This window comes from Gracilinanus agilis, chromosome 3 (assembly GCF_016433145.1).
Source record: "Gracilinanus agilis isolate LMUSP501 chromosome 3, AgileGrace, whole genome shotgun sequence".
In the NCBI taxonomy this organism is placed as follows: Eukaryota; Metazoa; Chordata; class Mammalia; order Didelphimorphia; family Didelphidae; genus Gracilinanus; species Gracilinanus agilis.
Window position 1 is genome coordinate 142,903,247 of NC_058132.1, and position 18,723 is coordinate 142,921,969.

General features: G+C 35.7%; 1 protein-coding gene across 1 annotated transcript in view; it reads left to right on the forward strand.

Moving 5' to 3' along the window:
- Positions 1-18,723, forward strand: part of ATP8A2 (ATPase phospholipid transporting 8A2) — a 727,903-nt gene that overhangs the window by 421,738 nt on the left and 287,442 nt on the right. The window contains exon 29 of the mRNA XM_044668968.1: positions 14,989-15,172. Within this exon, the coding sequence (XP_044524903.1) occupies positions 14,989-15,172 (184 nt within the window). The remainder of the gene's footprint in view (positions 1-14,988; positions 15,173-18,723) is intronic.

An 18,723-nucleotide genomic window follows, 5' to 3' on the forward strand; every position in this document is an offset into this window, starting at 1 on the left:
TAAATTATAAATTTCTCAGGATTGTTTATATTTTTTACAAATATTCATCCATTTTTACCTAAGCTGTCTTGTGGGTATATAATTGGGCAGAATAATTTCAAATAGTTTTCTTCTTGTCTTTAATTCCTGTGAATTCTTTTTCATTCTTGATTTTAAAAATGAGATTTTCCTCTCTCCTTTTAAAATCAGACATGCTGTCTATTAATTTTAGGAGTCCCCCTTCATAAAAAAATCTAGATCTCCGTTATTAATTTAATGTGGGTTTTTTTTGCTTTCATTTTTGTTACTCTTTTCTTTGATTTTCAGACTTGACTATTATGGTATTTAGTTTAATTTCTTATTTGTTTTCTAGTTGTAAGACCAGTTTATTGATCTATTCTTTTTTCTGTTGAGAAATGTATTTAGATTTAAATTCTCCCCACATTTTAGCTGCGTATATACCAAAACTTATACTATTTTGTGTCATCACTATCATTGCTTAAATGAAATTTTCTATCATTTCTATTATTTTCTGAGTCCCTGATTCCTTATGATTAAATTATTCAATTTCCAATTAAATTTAATCTTTTCTTAAGGTTCTTCATTGCTTATAATTTTTGTTGCATTATGCTTAGTAAAACATATATTGAATATATCTAACTCAATACTTTTATATTGTAACTGTATTTTCTGTGAAGGTGATAATACAGTTCTGAGAATAGTCCAAACTCTTTTCTGTTCCCATACAGGGTTTGCCAGAGGTCTATCATATCTAACATTTCTAAAGTTTTAAAATCCTTAACTTCTTTCTTGTTTATCTTTTTCATTAGATTTGTTTTTCTGAACAGAATACATTACATTCCCCCGTTATGGTTTTCTATCTTCCCCCTTGCAATTTAATTTAAATTTCCTCTAAGTAGGTAGATGCTAGGCCATACGGCATATATGTTGTATTGTATATCAATAATAGTTTATTATTTATGGTTCCTTTATACTAAATATAGTTTCCCTTATCTCTTTTTGGTAGCTATTTTTGCTCTCTCTTCATCTAAAATCATAATTGCTTCCCTTGCTTTTTAAAAATTCAACTGATTTGTAATATATTTTACATTAGCCCTTTACTTGAACTCTATGTAAATATTTCCAGTGTGTTTCTTTTTTAAAAACCTTTAGCTTCTATCTAAGACAGAAGATGGTAAGGGCAAGGCAATGGGAATTAAGTGACTTGCCTCAGGTCATACACTTTAGGAAGTGTCTGAAGCCAGGGCCTGACTCTAAATCCACTGAACCACTTCAATGCTCCCAAGAGTAATTCTTATAAATAACTTTTTTTGACATCTGCTTTTTAATCCATTCTACCATCTTTCTCCATTCTATGGATGAATTGATCCCATTCACTCTTCTATGGTTGTTAATTGTGCATTTACCTTCATCCCATTTTCTTATGCTCCTGGCATCATTCTTTGCAAAGAAGGAAAAGTTGGAGAAAAAAGAAGTTTGCCTAATAATTAATAATATATAACTGAAGTGATTTGTTTCTTCTCTGTTGTTTCTCTTCTCTTCTCTGCTCTGCCTCTTATCACAGGTTTTTTACTCTTGTTTCTTTCCTTTTAACTCCCCTTTCAAGATCCAACCTCTGATAATGCAGTTTGGGTTTTTTTTTTTATGACTCCTCACATATCCTTTTCCCTCTTTCCCCTCCTTTTCCCTGTTAACAGTAATGTATTTCTAAATGAAACTCTGTGTGTGTGTGTGTGTGTGTGTGTGTAAAAATATGTTTTCAATCAATTTTTAATTCAGCTCAAATAAAAACCAGGTTCAAAGGATGCCTGTTCCCTCCTACACTTTCCTTTTCTTTGCATACTCTATCTCCTCCACTTCCCTATAAAAAGGGAAGTTCCCTTTCCTTCTTCCTTTCCTTGTATTTCCCTTTTCTACTTCTTTAAAGACCTTCAGAACAGAATAAAAAATAACCCTAAACCCTCCGTCTTCAACTTTCTCTATGAAGCTTGATGACTTTAGAGGACACTTGCTCTGTTAGAATGTAAACAATTCATCAGTGTAGTCCCTTCTAATTGGTCAAATGTATTTAGCTTTCCTTCTTTTTCTTTACTCCTAAATTTTCATTTCAGAGTTTATTCTATTGGGATCTTTTAGTTAACATTTAAAAATTCTTTGGTTCATTGCAAATATGTTTTCTTTCCTAGATTCTCTTTCCCTAGGAAGCATATTCTTGATTCAATATCTTTTGAGATATCATATCCAAGTTTTTCTCTTTGAAGTTTTAGTAGCCAAGTCTTGTGTCATCCTGTTTCCTCAGTACTTGAATTCTTTTTATTATGTTTACTTGCCATATTTATCTTTGACATGAAACTTTTGGATTTTGGCTGTAATGTCCCTTAGAGTTTTCTTCTTAAGGTTTCTTTTAGGCTTCCCATAGATTCTTTCTGTTTTGACTTTGTCCTCTGATTCTCATAGATATAGGCAGGTTTCATGTTTTCTTCAAGTATGGTGTCTAGGCCTCATGTTGTTTGGATTGGGGTTTTTTGGCTGATGATTTTTGGATTTTTCTCTCTGATTTATTTTCTAGGTTCCTTGTTTTGACAGAAGATGCCCATCATGTCCTTTTTAAAAATTATTTTTATTCTTTTGGCTTTGTTTTAATATTTCTTGTTGTGTCATGGAATCATGGTTTTCCATTTGGCCCACTTTACTTTTTCAAATAGTTCAATTGTTGGGTAACATTTATCAGTCTGAGCTAGAGGTTCTCCTTACCATTGTTTCTTCACTAGCTATTGTTCACTTTAAAATTAAATTTTGGATCTCTTGTTTATTTTATCTGTATTTACAATCCTTACCTAAGGCATCTTTTTTCTATGAAGCTCCACTTGTATAATTATTCTGTTCTTTTAGGCTCTTCTCATGGACTGCTCCTAGTCCATACATTAGCATTTCTTCATTTTCTTCTGTTCACTTCTATTCCTAGCTTCAATTTCTGGATTGTGATTTTACGCTTGGGTCAAATTCTGCTCCTTCTGTATTATTTGGTGGTATGTGTTAGCCTGTTTGATCATGGATGCAGAGGCTAAGACTAGGTCTCATCTTCTGCAGGAATTACTTGCTTTTAATTCATTCTCTCAGTAGCTTAATTATTGTTTTCTCCTTTACTACTTCTGTCTCCTTCTCTTTACAAGTCTCCAAATTCAGAGTTTTGTAATTTAATTGTAATCTCGGCAGAGCCCAATCAGATGTTGTTCATTATGTCAACAGCAGGACTTTTGTAAGACCCTGGGTACCTTATTTTGCAGGTTTGCTCTTCTAGTCCTTTCTCCTACTGTGGTTAGAGCATGGATATATTATATGGGGCAGTAATCTGGCTCTGTTTCCTGCTGTTGGACTGGGGCGCCTTTTGTACCTTGTCAGGGTTAGACATTTTACCTTACCTCTTCTCAAAGTTTCTGCAGGATTCTGGTAGCCTTTTTGGGAAGATTTGAATTTATACCTGTTTCTCTTGGGTTTCTTATTATTAGAGATTAAATGGTATATTTCAGAAGGATATGGTTTCCTTGGGCCCTAACACATCAACGTGTTCCCACATTTTTTTCCTGAGTAGTTTTAGCAGCTGCCTTCCTTGAGAAACCTAAACCTATCAGTGTGAGTACAGGTTGAGAGGGAATGGATCGAAAGTTTTAGTAGAAGGATAGATAGAAGGGGAAGGAAATACACCCCTATGTTAATTGTACACACATTGTATGTGATGGGGAGAGGAAAATGAAAAATAAAAAAAATTATGATCCTGTTTTCTATAATAGCTGATTAGTTGATGACTGGTTCATAAGAATTTGTTGTTATTCTTGTTGTTAGGAGTTATAGCTATAGACATACTTATTTTTATCAATATCTTCATCAAAATTTCTTATCACAATTTATCCCTTAGGTGAAATTATGAAGATACATTATTAGACTCTGAGCCAAGTAAACAGAGTGTGAATAATTTTGCAATGCTGGTAGCTCTCATCTCCTGTTTCACTATGGCTTTTTTATGTTTGGACTATTTGAACTAGTACTTGAAGAAAAGTCAAAGGTTGACAAGCCCTAATACTTTGTGTACAATAGGACTCTAGGTGTAATCCCAACCAATGTAGGGAATTCCTAATCAGATGTCCTTTTATTCATTTTACTTTACCTGCAGGTAACAGGTGAAGCATAGATCTAGTTAAAAATCTGACATTTCTCAGCTTCTTTCTTTTTGTGTTATTTCCTATAAGTCACCTTCCCCACAGAAGAAGTCATGCATGTGATTTTGAAATGCTAGTGAAACTTATGGTAGAACCAAGAAAGAATTTGTTCACTTTCAGAAAGGCAAACTCCTAGGAGTGCCTTGTGTGCCTTAATAAAGCATTTCAAGGAAGTAGAGTATCAGATGAATGTGTTTTGTGTTAAATACATTAAGGTATTTAAATGTGCTATTTAATTCCCTGTTGCAGCCTGGGAACAGAAGGATCTAATGTCTCTTATTTAAATCCCAGCCTTCCTAGTCTGCTTTCCCATCCTTCTCACTCGAGCCCAAATAGAAACCCACTGTAGCAAGTTGGTTCCAGTGAACAGAAAATTGTATATAATTCACAACAATGGACCCATTAAGTTTTTATACATAAAGTGGTTCAACTTTTAAAACATTTTGGGAGGACCGTTTAGCTAAAATATTTTACTTTTGGAAGCTAGAACTACTCCTTGAATATAATTTTAATTGTTCTACTCCCTAAAACCACAGTAAATTTGTCTTAGATTTCTAGAAAATATCATGACTTTTATATTCCCCTTCCTCCTGAAAAGACAAAATTATAGAAGACAAAAATTTTTTCAGGCAACCCTTCTTTGATTGCAAAATCTTCTGAAGACAAAGCCTCATTTTCAAAAAGTATCCCCTAAACATGGGCTGTTTTGACAGGCTGTATTTCATAGATCGTAGCTAGAAACAAATTATTACCAAGTAAGGGTCATTATTCAGTACCCAATAGAAACCCAGGCCCAATGGTATTTAATTTTTTTCTCTAAAAACAATTCTCACAATGATCCTATTTTAAAATTTTTTCTGTAATATGAAAGAATTTCAGAGTTTGGAAAAAGGATTTAAATATTACTTTAGGATAACTTTAGGTGAATAGAGTAACCAGAGGTAAAATAATTAATAAATATATATGTATATATGTGGTATGCTTATTTATTTAGAAAAATTCATACATAAAATGTATATCCCATTCAAAGTGAAAAATAAACTGATTCAGATTAAAACCATTATCTAGATTAGCCTAGTGGCCCTATCCTCTCCTTGGGTTACCATATTGACACCAACCTTAATGTAATTCACTACTTCAAGGATTGATCAGTGATTTCATCATTATGGATGAAATGTTGATAAACCCCATTGTTGCCCTGAAGTCCCTTACTCAGAAGAGCATTCTGTGCTCTTAAGCACATGATGTGTGTCAAGTACTGTGTTAAATGTTTTATAATTATTATCTCATTTGATCCTCACAATGACTTTGCAAAGTAGGTCTTTTTATCACCAATTTGCAGATATGGAAACTGAAAGAAGAATTTAAGTACCTTGCACAGGGTCATATACTTAGCAAATATCTGTGGTCAGATTTGAATTCAAGGCTTACTGGCTTCAGACTCAGCAGTTCATCAACTCTATCACCTAGCTACTCCTTTTACATAGTCTGGGCCCTTACTCAAAGTCTATCCAGTTTTATAGGACTTTTCTAATCTTCTACCATGATGATATAGCCTTCATGATCAGAGGGGTGTCATCTCCTTGTCACTGTGAGGTAGACTAGAACTTTGGAAGTTTACTTGTAATTATAAAAGAAAAAATAAGCCATCTTGGAATTTAAGTTTATTTTTTTTTAATTTTTATTTTGAATATTTTCGCATAGTTACGTTGCATGGTCTTTCCCTCTCCCCCAAACTCCTCACCACCCCCCTAGCCGAAGCACAATTCCACTGGGTTTTACATGTATCATTGATTAAGATCTAATTCCATATTATTGATAGTTGGTCTGAAGTTGTTGTTTAGTGTCTATATTCCTAATAATATCCCCATCAGTTTATGTGTTCAAGCAATTGTTTTTCTTCTGTTTTTCTCCTCCCACAGATCTTCCTCTGAATGTGGCTATTTTTTTCTCATAAGTCCCTCAGCTTTGCTCTGGATTCTTGCATTGCTGCTAGTAGAGAAGTCCCTTATGTTCAATTGTACCATAGTGTATCAATCTCTGTGTACAATGTTCTCCTGGTTCTGCTCCTTTCACTCTGCATTCCTGGAGGTCATTCCAGTTCACATGGAATTCCTCCAGTTCTTTATTCCTTTGAGCACAATAATATTCCATCACCAACAGATGCCACAATTTGTTCAGCCATTCTCCTATAAAAGGACATTCTCTCATTTTCCAATTTTTTGCAACCACAAAGAGCGCAGCTCTAAATATTTTTGTACAAGTCTTTTTCCTTATTATCTCTTTGGGGTATAAACCAAGTAGTGCTATGGCTGGATCAAAAGGCAGATAGTATTTTAAAGCCTTTTGGGCATAGTTCCAAATTGCTATCCAGAATGGTTGGATCAATTCACAACTCCACCAGCAATGCATTAATGTCCCAATTTTGCTACATCCCCTCCAACATTCATTACTCTCCCCTGCTGTCATTTTAACCAATCTGCTAGGTGTGAGGTGATACCTCAGAGTTGTTTTTATTCTCTAATTATTAGAGACTTAGAACACTTTCTCAAGTGCTTACTGATAGTTTTGATTTCTTTATCTGAAAATTGCCTATTCATGTCCCTTGCCCATTTATCGATTGGGCTTGTTTTTTTTTTTTTTTGTACAATTGATTTAGCTCCTTGTTTCTTTGAAACCCCTAAATGTTTCTTTGATATGAGGTTAATATATTTTGGTTCAGAAATTGAGTGAATACAAGATTTTATTATTTTCTTTTCTATTTTCAGTTGCAATAAGAGCTTGAGTAAACATTTTGCTCCTGAGTAATTAGTAATTAAAGTAAACTTTGTCTGAGTTTTTTGTTATAAAGATTTTTTTCCCAATTTGTTGCTTCCCTTCTAATTTTGGTAGCATTGGTTTTGTCTGTACAAAAACTTTTTTAGTTTAATGTAGTCATAATTATTTATTTTACATTTTGTAATTTTTTTCTAACTCTTGCTTGGTTTTAAAATCTTTCCTTTCCCAGAGATCTGACAAGTATGCTATTCTGTGCTCACCTAATTTACTTATAGCTTCCTTCTTTATATTCAAGTCATTCACCCATTCTGAGATTATCTTGGTAATTTGAGTTTAATATGTATTCAAATGTATTAATTTAGCAGACATTTTTAAGTGCCAACTATATGCAGAACATTATACATAGGGAGTGGAGGGAGAAAGATGGGGCAGGAATAAAGATTAAATAATCTTCCGTGCGCTTTTGATTTATAGAACAATAGAAGAAATGGCACATGTACCCCCATGTGCATACAGACATATTCATATAACATAACTGGAGTGTCAATTATATGCATTGAATTTGTTTGTGTCATATCCTGCAAGATTTCCCATGCATTGAAACTAAAAGATGATTCTGGGGTATTTATGATGTATATGTAATAATTGAAATTCAGATAATATATCATAATCACATTTAAGAGTTGCAAAACAGAATATTAACGAGGGAAAAGTTTGGAGGTGGAAGGAGGCAGAGAAAGTTTCAGAGTGAATAGAAGTTTCAAATGGAATTCTTGACTTGATATAAAGAAAAATGTCCTAAACTTTAGGACTGTCTGAGAGTAGAAATAGACTGTCCAGAGAAATTATGAGCTTTATATCATTTCAAGTCTTTAGGCAGTGGTTAGAGTGAAGATTATAGAAGGAATTCCAGCTTAGTTAGGGGTTTGATTAGCTCACCTCTGAGGTCCCTCCAATCTCCAGTTGTGTGATTCTATTCTAAATTGTAAAGACTGTGTTCTCTTCATTTATTAGCATTGTTAAAGATACAGTTCTGCTTAAGTTATAACATAAACACACATTACAGCCATGTTTATGGCTTTTTTCTATTGAGCCTAAAACAATAATAGCTGACATTCATATAACACTTTAAGTTTAGAGACTAGGCTTATGATTTTATTGACATATACTACAGAGAGTCTCAGAGAAAATTCATTTGTACTTATACATGTGATTATTTTTTCTGAACTTAAAATCTAAGGGAATTACCTAGAATAGGGCTGTCAATACTCCTAAGTAGTTGGAATTATATTAAAATATAAATGGGAAATGTTTAACAAATAAAAATACAATACAACATAAATAATATTAATTTGTGATATTCTAAGTTAATGCAAGGTCAGAATCTTTCTATATACTTGCCCAAATGACAGCTAGCATATATCAGTTAAGGGACGCTTGTTATGCTGCCTCTGGAGGAAGAGTAGTTGATGTGCTACCTCTCTAGTAGTAGCAGCAGCAATAACAGCAATTAGTTGTAATAGTAGCAGCAGCTAATATGTATATAATATTTAAGTTTTGCAAAGCACTTTACATATATACATATGCACACATATTTACATGTATATTATTTCATCTGTGCTTCCATGGTAAATATGAAGTCAAATGCATAGAAATGTATGAAAACTTTAGCATCTTATTATCAGGCCTTCACACATTTGATAGATTCAACGGACTGGACTTCATTAGTTATTAAAACTGTTGGGCCTTTCTGTTCACTAAGATTGCATAAGAATATGGCCAAGTCATATCAGGGTTATTGGCAGCTTGTCCAACCCATTCTTCATAAGTAACATAAGTAAAAGGAAACAGCTCCATAGTAGGTATAGATTTTATTCAATCTGCTTTATGCATCATTTTTCAAGAATTCATCTGAGACCTGGAAGCTGGTGTCAGCATATGCTTTTGGAACCCTGGGAAACCTAATCATCTCAGTCAGGATAAGTAGTGAACCTGACCCCAAGTATAATAATACTATAATAAATGCTTTAGATGATATTGAGCATCATTGAAAGATAGAATGTGTATTTATTTAGGAACTATTGTGCCCAAGGTGCTCTGTCAAACAACTTGCAAGAATGACTGTATACTTGTGTGTATTTGGGGAGATTTCATGAGAGAGGATATGGAAGGACCAAAGATTGCTTTAAAAGACTCAAAAGAATATTATAGTCTGGCAAGCCCAGAACTGAAACCAATACTGCCTTTGATTCTCTATCACACGAATTTTATTTGCCAACAATAAAGAACTAAGAGTGGCCAGTAGACACTGTTCCCTAGGATTCATGTTATTATACATAGAAAACTGAATCAAGTGGGTCAGTATGTCTTTCGGGAAATTGACAGACAGAATGTGGTACCAAGATATGTCAAATGAAAGGATTAGAATGAAAATGACTTTTAGATGCTTTTTATGGATATAAAACTGGTCATGCCACAGATATTGTAACAAACTTTCATTTCATTTTATCTCTACTGCCTTTAACCTGTACTTAACATTAAAGAACATAGTATATCAAAAGTGAGCTCCTAAATGTCTCTTTGATATGAGGTTAATATATTTTGGTTCAGAAATTGGGTGAATACAAGATTTTATTAGTTTCTTTTCTATTTTAAGTTGCAGTAAGAGCTTGAGTAAACATTTTGCTCCTGAGATGAATTTTCTAGTTCACAAAACTTATAGAATATGAGAGATGGAAGGAAACTTAGAGATTATCAAGTTTAATCATATCATAGACAAAGAAACTGAGGCCCAGAAAGTATAAGTAACTTGCCCAAGACAACTAAGCAGAGCAGAGATAAAAACCCATATACCTTCACTACATTTCTGTCATTTCCTATTTTTTAAATCTTTACCTCTTATCTTAGAATTGATACTAAATTTCCGTTCCAAGGCAGATCAGTAAGGGCTAGGCAATTGGGATTAAATAATTTGCCCAGGGTCACACTTCTAAGAAGTATTTAAGGTCAAATTTGAACTCAAAAACTCCTGTCTCCATGCCTGGCTTTCTGTCTACTGAGCCACCTGGCTGCCCCTGTCAGTTCCTATTTATGGACAATCCACTATGTGCAAAGCAATCTGTTATGTTGCTTGAGTTATGGAGGAAAGAAGACACTCCATCTCTCAAACCCTATGCGTTTTCTCTGGCTTTCTCCTCATGCCTGGAATTCTCTTCCTCCTTTACTCTGGCTTCTGGCTTCCCTAGCTTCCTTCCTTCAAGATTCAGCTAAAATCCTTATATCTGTAAGACTTTCCTAAGGATTCCTTAATCTTAGTGCCTTCCCTCTGAGATTATATCCAGTTTATCCTGTATGTATGTATTTATTCTGTATTTATGTATATATTTTCTTGTATGTACATAGTTGTTTGATTTTATTCTACCCCATTAGACTGTGAGCTCTTTGAGAGTAACCCAGAAAAGTCCTGACACATAGCAGGTGATCAATAAATGTTTATTGATTTGACAACCTACCTCTGAGGGGTTATTGAGAGGAAAGTACAGTCCTCCCTTGCTATATCATAGTTCACTTATACACAGCTTCACTGTATTACAGGTTTAAAAAAATAAATATATTGAATTCTGTATTGCAGAGTTTTCACTATATTGCAGGATTTTGTGGATGAATACCATATTGTAACAATGGAAATGCAGTACACCACTACTGCTTGTGCAAGTTTGCCAATATTGCCTAATGGAATGAAAGGCAACCAAATACAGTGCTGTGTTCTGTATTCTGGGCACTGATTGGCTCGGTGTTTATAAGAGTGTGGAAAAGATTTATAGGAGAGTGAGAAGGGTTTATAAAACATTTATATATATATATATGATACATATAATAAAATTTATATATATATATATGAAATAAAATATAATGCTGCTACTTTGTGGATATTCACCTGTGGCAGGGGTCTGTGAAATGTAACTCCCACAATTGGTGAGGGATCACTGTACAGCCAAAGGAAATAAGACTTATCCCTGGAGATGTTTCCATGGTACTGCTCTTTTGAATAATTAGGTAGTCCTGGACTAGAAACTTCAGATGGGGGCTGGCAACCTACTAATAGGCTGGTGCTCAGAAAATAGACATACAAAATTTAGAAAAGCTTATCACCAGGTTCTGGAATGATGGGGATGATAAGCAGCCTGTCATTGAGCTATTTAATAAGGTAGGAGAACTTTGATAGTGTAAGGAAAAGGAGCACCTACACAGATGAAATAATGGATTATCATTATATATTGAAATAGAGAATGTATGCACATACCATTAAGTAGTTTTACTTTTTTTCTATAAAAGTATCAATACTTGAGGAATGTATGATTTCACTGATGTGCAAACTCCCTCCATGAACACAGATTACATCTCCTTTATGACTTAGTAAATTGTCTTCCAGAGTTATTTTGAATGAAAAAAATCAGTTTAATCAATAAGCATTTAAGTGATTACTGAAAATTCTTTATCCTTGTGCCAACTGGATAATGTCCCTCGAAACCTAGTGAGGCCAATTCCTAGGAAGTAAGCATATGCAATCCATCATGACTTGCTCTGCCACTGGGTAACTTTGTGATCTTGGCCAAATTTCCTCATCCTTTCTGGTCAAGTTTCATGCATAAACTGATATCCTATGTTTTATGAAATCATAACCAAAACCTTGACTCCTATAGTGAAAGTCAATGTGGTACCCCATGAAAAGAGCTTCATTTGTAGTCAGAAAACTCAGATTCAGATGGTGACTCTTCTGTTTATTTTCCCTATATCTCTGAAGTAGAAAACATTGATCTCTCTAAGATTCAGTTTCATCATCAATAAAATCAAGTGGTTGACAAAATGACTTTTCAGATCTCTTTTACCTCTAAATCTGTAATCCTATAATCCTAGTGTAATTGGCCATATTCTAGACCTAATTACATCCTTATTAAAGAATCACCCATATGTTTGTATTATTTCTCATATACATTTACTTATGTTCACATATTTTACTTAGTTTCTTCTAGTGTGTAGTTTCTTGTTTAAATGTAAAGTTTAACACAATAATTTTCAGTGTTTGTGGAGGTGAAATTCATATTACTTCCATTCAAGGTCTTATTTGCAACCAAACCATCTAATCAACCTAAACTGATGTAGAACATTATCTTTCTCACTTTTCTGAGACTCTGAAACTGCCTTAATTTGCTTTGCTCTAGGCCATATCTTCAATTATGTTTAAGTCAGGCATAGGAGAAGTAATAGGTTTTAGATTCATGAGGTAGTGATATACCTGTTGATTTAAGATACGAATGATTTTACAGTTTTTTAGATTGAGTAGCTTTGAAGAATGAGTTGCTGAGTGAGGGTAGAATCTCGAAATCTTCATTAGAAGAATATCTCATCAACAAAAGGTCAATTGAACTTAGTTGGTTTAAATAGAGATTCAGTTTTTTAAAAAATGGTATTACATGTGACTGTAGAATAGTATCTGTAACAGACACACCTATGCAATGAATTTTTTTTAATAGAATGAATACTTTCTATGTCAATTCCCAGTTCAAGAAGGAAGTTTACAGGATATTCACTCAAAGAAACATATGTTTATTTTAAGTACTCTTCATTTTGTGTCTTTATTCACTATCAATCAAAATAGGTAATAAAAATACAAAAAAAAAAAAACCTACTTTGTGTCCTCAAGCTTAATAATAGATTGAAGTCCAATATGTAGACATTCTCTTGTGGGAATAAGTATTAAATATGTCATTTGAATACAGGTCACAAATTAAGACTAAAAAAAAAAAGAATTGGTAACCTGACTTCTTCATTACTTATCTCTAGATGCTGAAGAGCAATGATGTCTGTTCTGTTCTCTAGAAATTAGTTGTTTGAAGTCTGTTTTGAACCCCTAGTGTATACTAGAATTATGTTGTTCCAGTGTATTACAGCTGAGGGTATAATAAATCCTTGATGAGAATTTCATGCTTAAAAACACAGAGAATCATTTTTATAGCCCAGTTAGATTCTTTCCCCCTTACTTTTGGCCTTTAGGAGCAGACATCTGTTGCCCCCTCCTATACCTTGGGCCAACAGATGGAGCTTCCCAAAGAAACTTTTTACAAAGCAACTTACTTCTTGGATAGATAAGGTGAGAGAATCAAATGCTAGAATTAGATGGTTTTCTTAACTTTAACTTACTGCCCAAAGTTGAAACAATCCTAATAGAACCCTCTCATTTTGGGATCTGAACTTGCTTCTGTTAATGTGAGTCTTTGGTTTGCTTCAAGTAACACACTGTCAGTGGGAGAAGAGGGATAAAGCTGCCTTGACTTAACTCTGGGATAGTGGGGCTGGGAGGTCCTTCCATCATTTTGTTATGGATACAAAGAGTACCAGTTAAGTATAGATTCCTGTGAAAGACCAAAGTCCTCCTGAACAGCTGCCCCTCTCCTTGGAAGCTCCTTGTCCACTTTGCTTTTTTGGCTGTAGTATTTACAGATCCCATTGTCTGCCCTCAATCATGCTGTCCCAAGAGCTTGTTTCTAACAAAAGTACCCCTTAGACACCACCAGTTGTTACATAGACTTCTCTAGCCATGGTGAAGTAGACATGAAGCAACTGTCCATTTCATTAAGGTACAATTTATTTAGAGGCAGTTTTCATACTGTTCTTCAAAATTCAAAAATATTACTTAAGAGAGTCAGGAATAAAGAGATTGGAACTGATCAACATTTAAGGTTCCTTCCTGTTTTCAAGTTCTAGGATTCCATAACTTTAGTCTTGGTGGCTTTTTGAAAGATTACTTTTAAGTTAACTTACTGGGAACCTTGCACTTAAGAGTGGAAAATAGTGCCTGATAATACTAATGAGAGAGAGTTGTGTAACTTCTTTAAATATTCCTTAGAATTTTTCGCAAAAGTTAATAGTATTTTTTTGCTTATGTTTTCGCTGAGATTGGTGGAGAAGTAGTTGGTCTGATTTTTTTTAATGTGGTATAAGACTACATACAACCTGTTTGTGGCACTCAAAGAAATATAAAATGCCAAATCTGTTTACTTGCCAATACTGCCAGGGTACACTCTGAGTAATGTAATGCAAAAAGGCCACCCACTCTGGTTTCCTTCTTTTAAAAAGTGATTCAGGTATTTAATTTACCAGTTTTCGCCCTCTATGACCGTGTATAGACACAAGCATAGTTGAAAACTAATTGAAGCCAAGGATGCCAGTAACTTGGCCAAAATGTGGTGTCTGCCTTCTGTGTGATGAGGAAATGTTTTCTACTGAAGTAGACCAAGTAGAAAATTTGAGTTTACAAAGTCTATTTAATGTTCTCTCACCCATCCTTTAGGATCATTTCTACAGGAGTAGAACTAGTGCTCTCTCATCTGCTTCCTTAAACCTATCTGCTCTGGCTACCTTTAAGACCTAATCTTCTTTTTAAAACCATGTAAAGAGGCTTCCCCTTTCTATTTCCCTTTTTTCTTTTCTCTGGGCCTCTCTTCACTTTCCCTTGTGCTGCCTTATGTAATGGGGAGCAGATTGCTCCATATACTTCTCTCCCTTGCGCAAGGAATGTGTGCGAGACCCACAGCTTTCACTAAAAATGCTGTCGATGCTGGTCTCCTGATTGATTGGAAAGACATTCCCTTAAGACCTTTACAACTGGCTGTATTCTAACTACCTTCCTAACGGAGGAGTTCCCCCAAGCACCTGGGAAGTGTGATTACAAATCAGCCTGTGTTGACTCAGTCTGGTGCGGTGAGCTTCTTCTGTGAAGTCAGGGAACACTTGAAAGCCGCCTCGAGCTGCTGGTGTTTTTTTAGAGCCTCTGTTGGCATAGGCACTAAAGCTTAAGTATCGAATTAGGAAACTTTCCAATAACGGCCCTCTTCATGCGGCTAAATGTAGATTGCAGCTGTCTCTTTTGGAAAGATGCATGCAGTACTGTGCTGAGGACTGACCGGAATTTTCTTTCTGTCCTCCTTTCCAGAGTCTCTCCCTTGCAGAAGTCTGAAGTTGTTGACATGGTTAAGAGGCACGTGAAAGCCATCACCCTTGCCATTGGGGATGGTGCCAACGACGTGGGGATGATCCAGACGGCTCATGTTGGCGTGGGGATCAGTGGGAACGAGGGCATGCAGGCAACAAACTCCTCCGATTACGCCATTGCCCAGGTCAGAAGCATGAAGGAGCAGCTGCCGGGCCTGCTGACAGAGATGTCAGCTGCGCACAAGCCCTGGGCCGGCCGCATCCCCTAGAATTCCTGCTGCCTCCTTTGAGGCTTGCCATGTAACAGCAATACCGGGGGCTCCCAGGGATTCTCTTTGGTTTTGATCTTAACGCAATTCCACGCACCCTTTCCTCCAGCTTAAGTTTCTCTGGGCCAACTGTGGGCCTGGCTGCATTGTTCTGGCGTCAGGAGAGGCGCCAGGTCTGCTGCCCTGCTAATAATAATGCCGCTCCCGCCCACACGTGCCGCTGGCTTTAACTAGCCTCTCTCTGCGTCCCCTCGCTCAGTAAGTGGCGTTTCTTGGATTGGTGATTCCCATCCCCAGGCCACTCCCTGGTGCAAAGGTTTCTTCTCAGACATTCAAGGGTGGTTTTCCATGATCATCCCATGGTTTCTGTATGCATAGCCAGGGGCAACTTTGAATTTAGCTGCTATCTCCTTGTGAGGCATTTTCCCTGGGATCCTTCACTTCCTTTCCTCATGATTCCATATTCACTTGTAGCATATGTGTGTGTATTTATATATTTGTATATTTATTTATAACTCCACACCCAAGCCGAGTCTTTCCTGAGTTTTGTTCTCTAAAGCAAATGCTCCATACTGAAAATATCTAACATGTTTAATGTAGGCAGTGCCAAGTTGGACTAAAAAGAAATGCTTTGATCTCCTCTATGGTTATCAAGAAACAAAAAGCATCAGCCATTACTCCTAATGGTTTTTAGACCAGTGATGGACAAACTTTTTACAGAGGGGGCCAAAGGAAAGGAAATGCTCATCTGTCAGTCTGTTTCTAAGGCAACTCTTTCAAAGTTCCATTGTATTGTATCTCCTACTCATTGTATTTGTCAGATTAGGAATGATGTTGCACAGCCAGATAGAACATTTCAGGGGGCCCCATCTGGCCCAGGGACCATAGTCTGCCCATCACTGGTTTAGACCATATTTTAAGTCATGAATCATCAATAGATATTTTACTAAGTGGCTATTATGTGCTAAGCATTGGAATATAAAAACAACCATCCTTGCCTTCAAGAAATGTATATGAAGATAGACAACATGTTTATATAAAGATTTATCCATCACTCAGAAAGTAAACCCAAAGTAAGTGGAGGACAAAAAACCCTTGGAACATGAAGAAGACCCTTAGAGGGAAGATAAGACATAACAAAATTGGGAAAGTAGGTTCGACTCAGGTTACAAAGGACTTTAAATCCTAAACAGAAAAGTCTATTTCATCCCACAGATAGATAATGTAACATATTACTATAGAGAGGTATTTTTTTCTTCTTTTGTTAGTTTGTTAGGCAGCTGAGTGGCACCACAGTGCACAGAGAGCCAAGCCTGAGGTCAAGAAGACCAAAGTCCAAATCTGGCCTCACACACTTACTAGCGGTAGACCATGTACAAGTCACTTTTGCCTCCGTTTTCCCAGTTGCACAATGGGGACAATAATAGCACCTACCTCACAGCGTTGTTGTGAGGATCAAATGAGATAATAATTAAGAAAGCATTTAGCACAGTGCCTGGCACCTAATTAGCTCCATGTAAAGTTGGATATTATTATTAAAGTACCCTCATTTTATGGTAATGAAGTTCTTTCAAAGGACATAAGAGCAGAACCTCAAGGTCATCTTTGAATCTCTGCAGACTTGAAACTTGGGCTCAGATTCAGTAGTTGCTCTGCTTCAGGGCAGAGATTAGGAACCACCCTAGAAAATAACAGTTATGTGCATGGCCAGGGTAACAGCCACAGTCCCCATATTATATGCAACATTTCCTAGGTTAACAACAACAGTAAATTACAAAACCTTTAGAGGCATTGCTTTCCTATAGTCTGTCAAAAACTAAATGTTATGGACCCTTGGGGTTACTAAATATTCAAGTTATAGAATCATAGGGCTAAAAGGGAACCTCATGAGATTTCCTAGCCTTTCTGGGCAAGTATTCATCTACCTATTACTTAAGAATGTCTAGGAATTTGCCACCTTCTTCCAGAAATAAAAATTCTAATGGGAGGTAGATTGAACTTTTGGGCCATTCTTGCTTAGACTAAAATCCTGAATGGAAGGTGGAGGGATGCTTTGAACAGTGCTCTGTGACCATACCTTCGGATTTTCTTGCTCTAGTTGCAACCAACTGCATCTAATTGAAAGGACTTGTCAAAATGGGGAGTGTCCTCTTCTGAAGATCCTCCTTTTCTTCTTCTCGGCTTTATGTTAGAATTAGCCTTATGAGTTGCATATTTATTGTGTCCTAAAAATCCCAGAGGCCCTCCTACTCTTCCACTTTGCTTGATAGACTAAAAAAAACCCTCAACTCTAGGAATCATAGGACCTGATTTCTATTATTTAACTGTCTTCAATGTTGGCCAACTCATCTCAACTCTGTGGGTCTCAGTTTTCATATTAGGTGTGGGGGGGTTGGACTAGGTGACCTCTAAAGACCCTTTCAGTTCTAAATGTATGATGACATTCTACTGTCTTCAATTGGAGATTAATTCCTTTAGTTTCCTTTTAAAACATAAAAGATCTCTGGAAAAGATAACACTTTTTAGCCTTATTGGTCACTAATTCCTTAATGTTAAAAAAACAAACAAACAACTCTTTCACATCTTTCCTAAGAGCAACTTTAAATGGAATTTGAGAACATAATACTGCTTCTTTATGGGAAAGTGGTGGATGGAAAGACTTTGAAGCCACCTTTGTCTACATTACAATTTTGCCAAGGGCTGATTTGTCTCTATCCCCCAGTATATCTACATTGTCCCCTAGGTAGATATACCACTTTTTTTTCTGACCTTTCTGTATCTACACTGACCACTGCTAGAACCCCTGCAGTGATACCTCCTCTTTCCTTTCCAGCCTCCCTTCCAGTTGCATGCAAATTTACTTGCTGTATTTATTACTAAATAATTATAATTTATAATAAATATTAAATAAATGCATATAGTATTGTATGTACCCCTAGCCTGTGCTTTCATACTTTCCTCTGGGAAGAGTCATTCCTACTCCCTACCTTTTTTTAAGTCATACAAAACATTTCCATATTAGCCATGTTATGAAAGGAAACACAAACAAAATAAAACAATAAAAATAAAGAGTAAAAAAAGTATGCTTCATTTTGAATTCAAAGTTCATCTCTCTCTCTCTCTCTCTCTCTCTCTCTCTCTCTCTCTCTCTCTCTCTCTCTCTCTCTCTCTCGAAGCGTATAGCATTTTTCATCATGGGTCCTTTGAAATTATCTTGGATCATTGTCTCAATCAGAGTAGCTATCTTTCATAGTTGATCCTTCTTACAATATTGCTGTTACTATATGCAATGTTCTTCTGGTTCTGTTCACTTCACATTACCCGAGTTCTTTCCATCCTACTTGTCATTTCTTATAGCACAATAATCTTCCATCACAATGTTATACCATAGTTTGTTCAATCATTTCCTAATTGATGAACATCCCCTCAGTTTCCAATTCTTTGCCTCTACAAAAAGAGCTGCTATA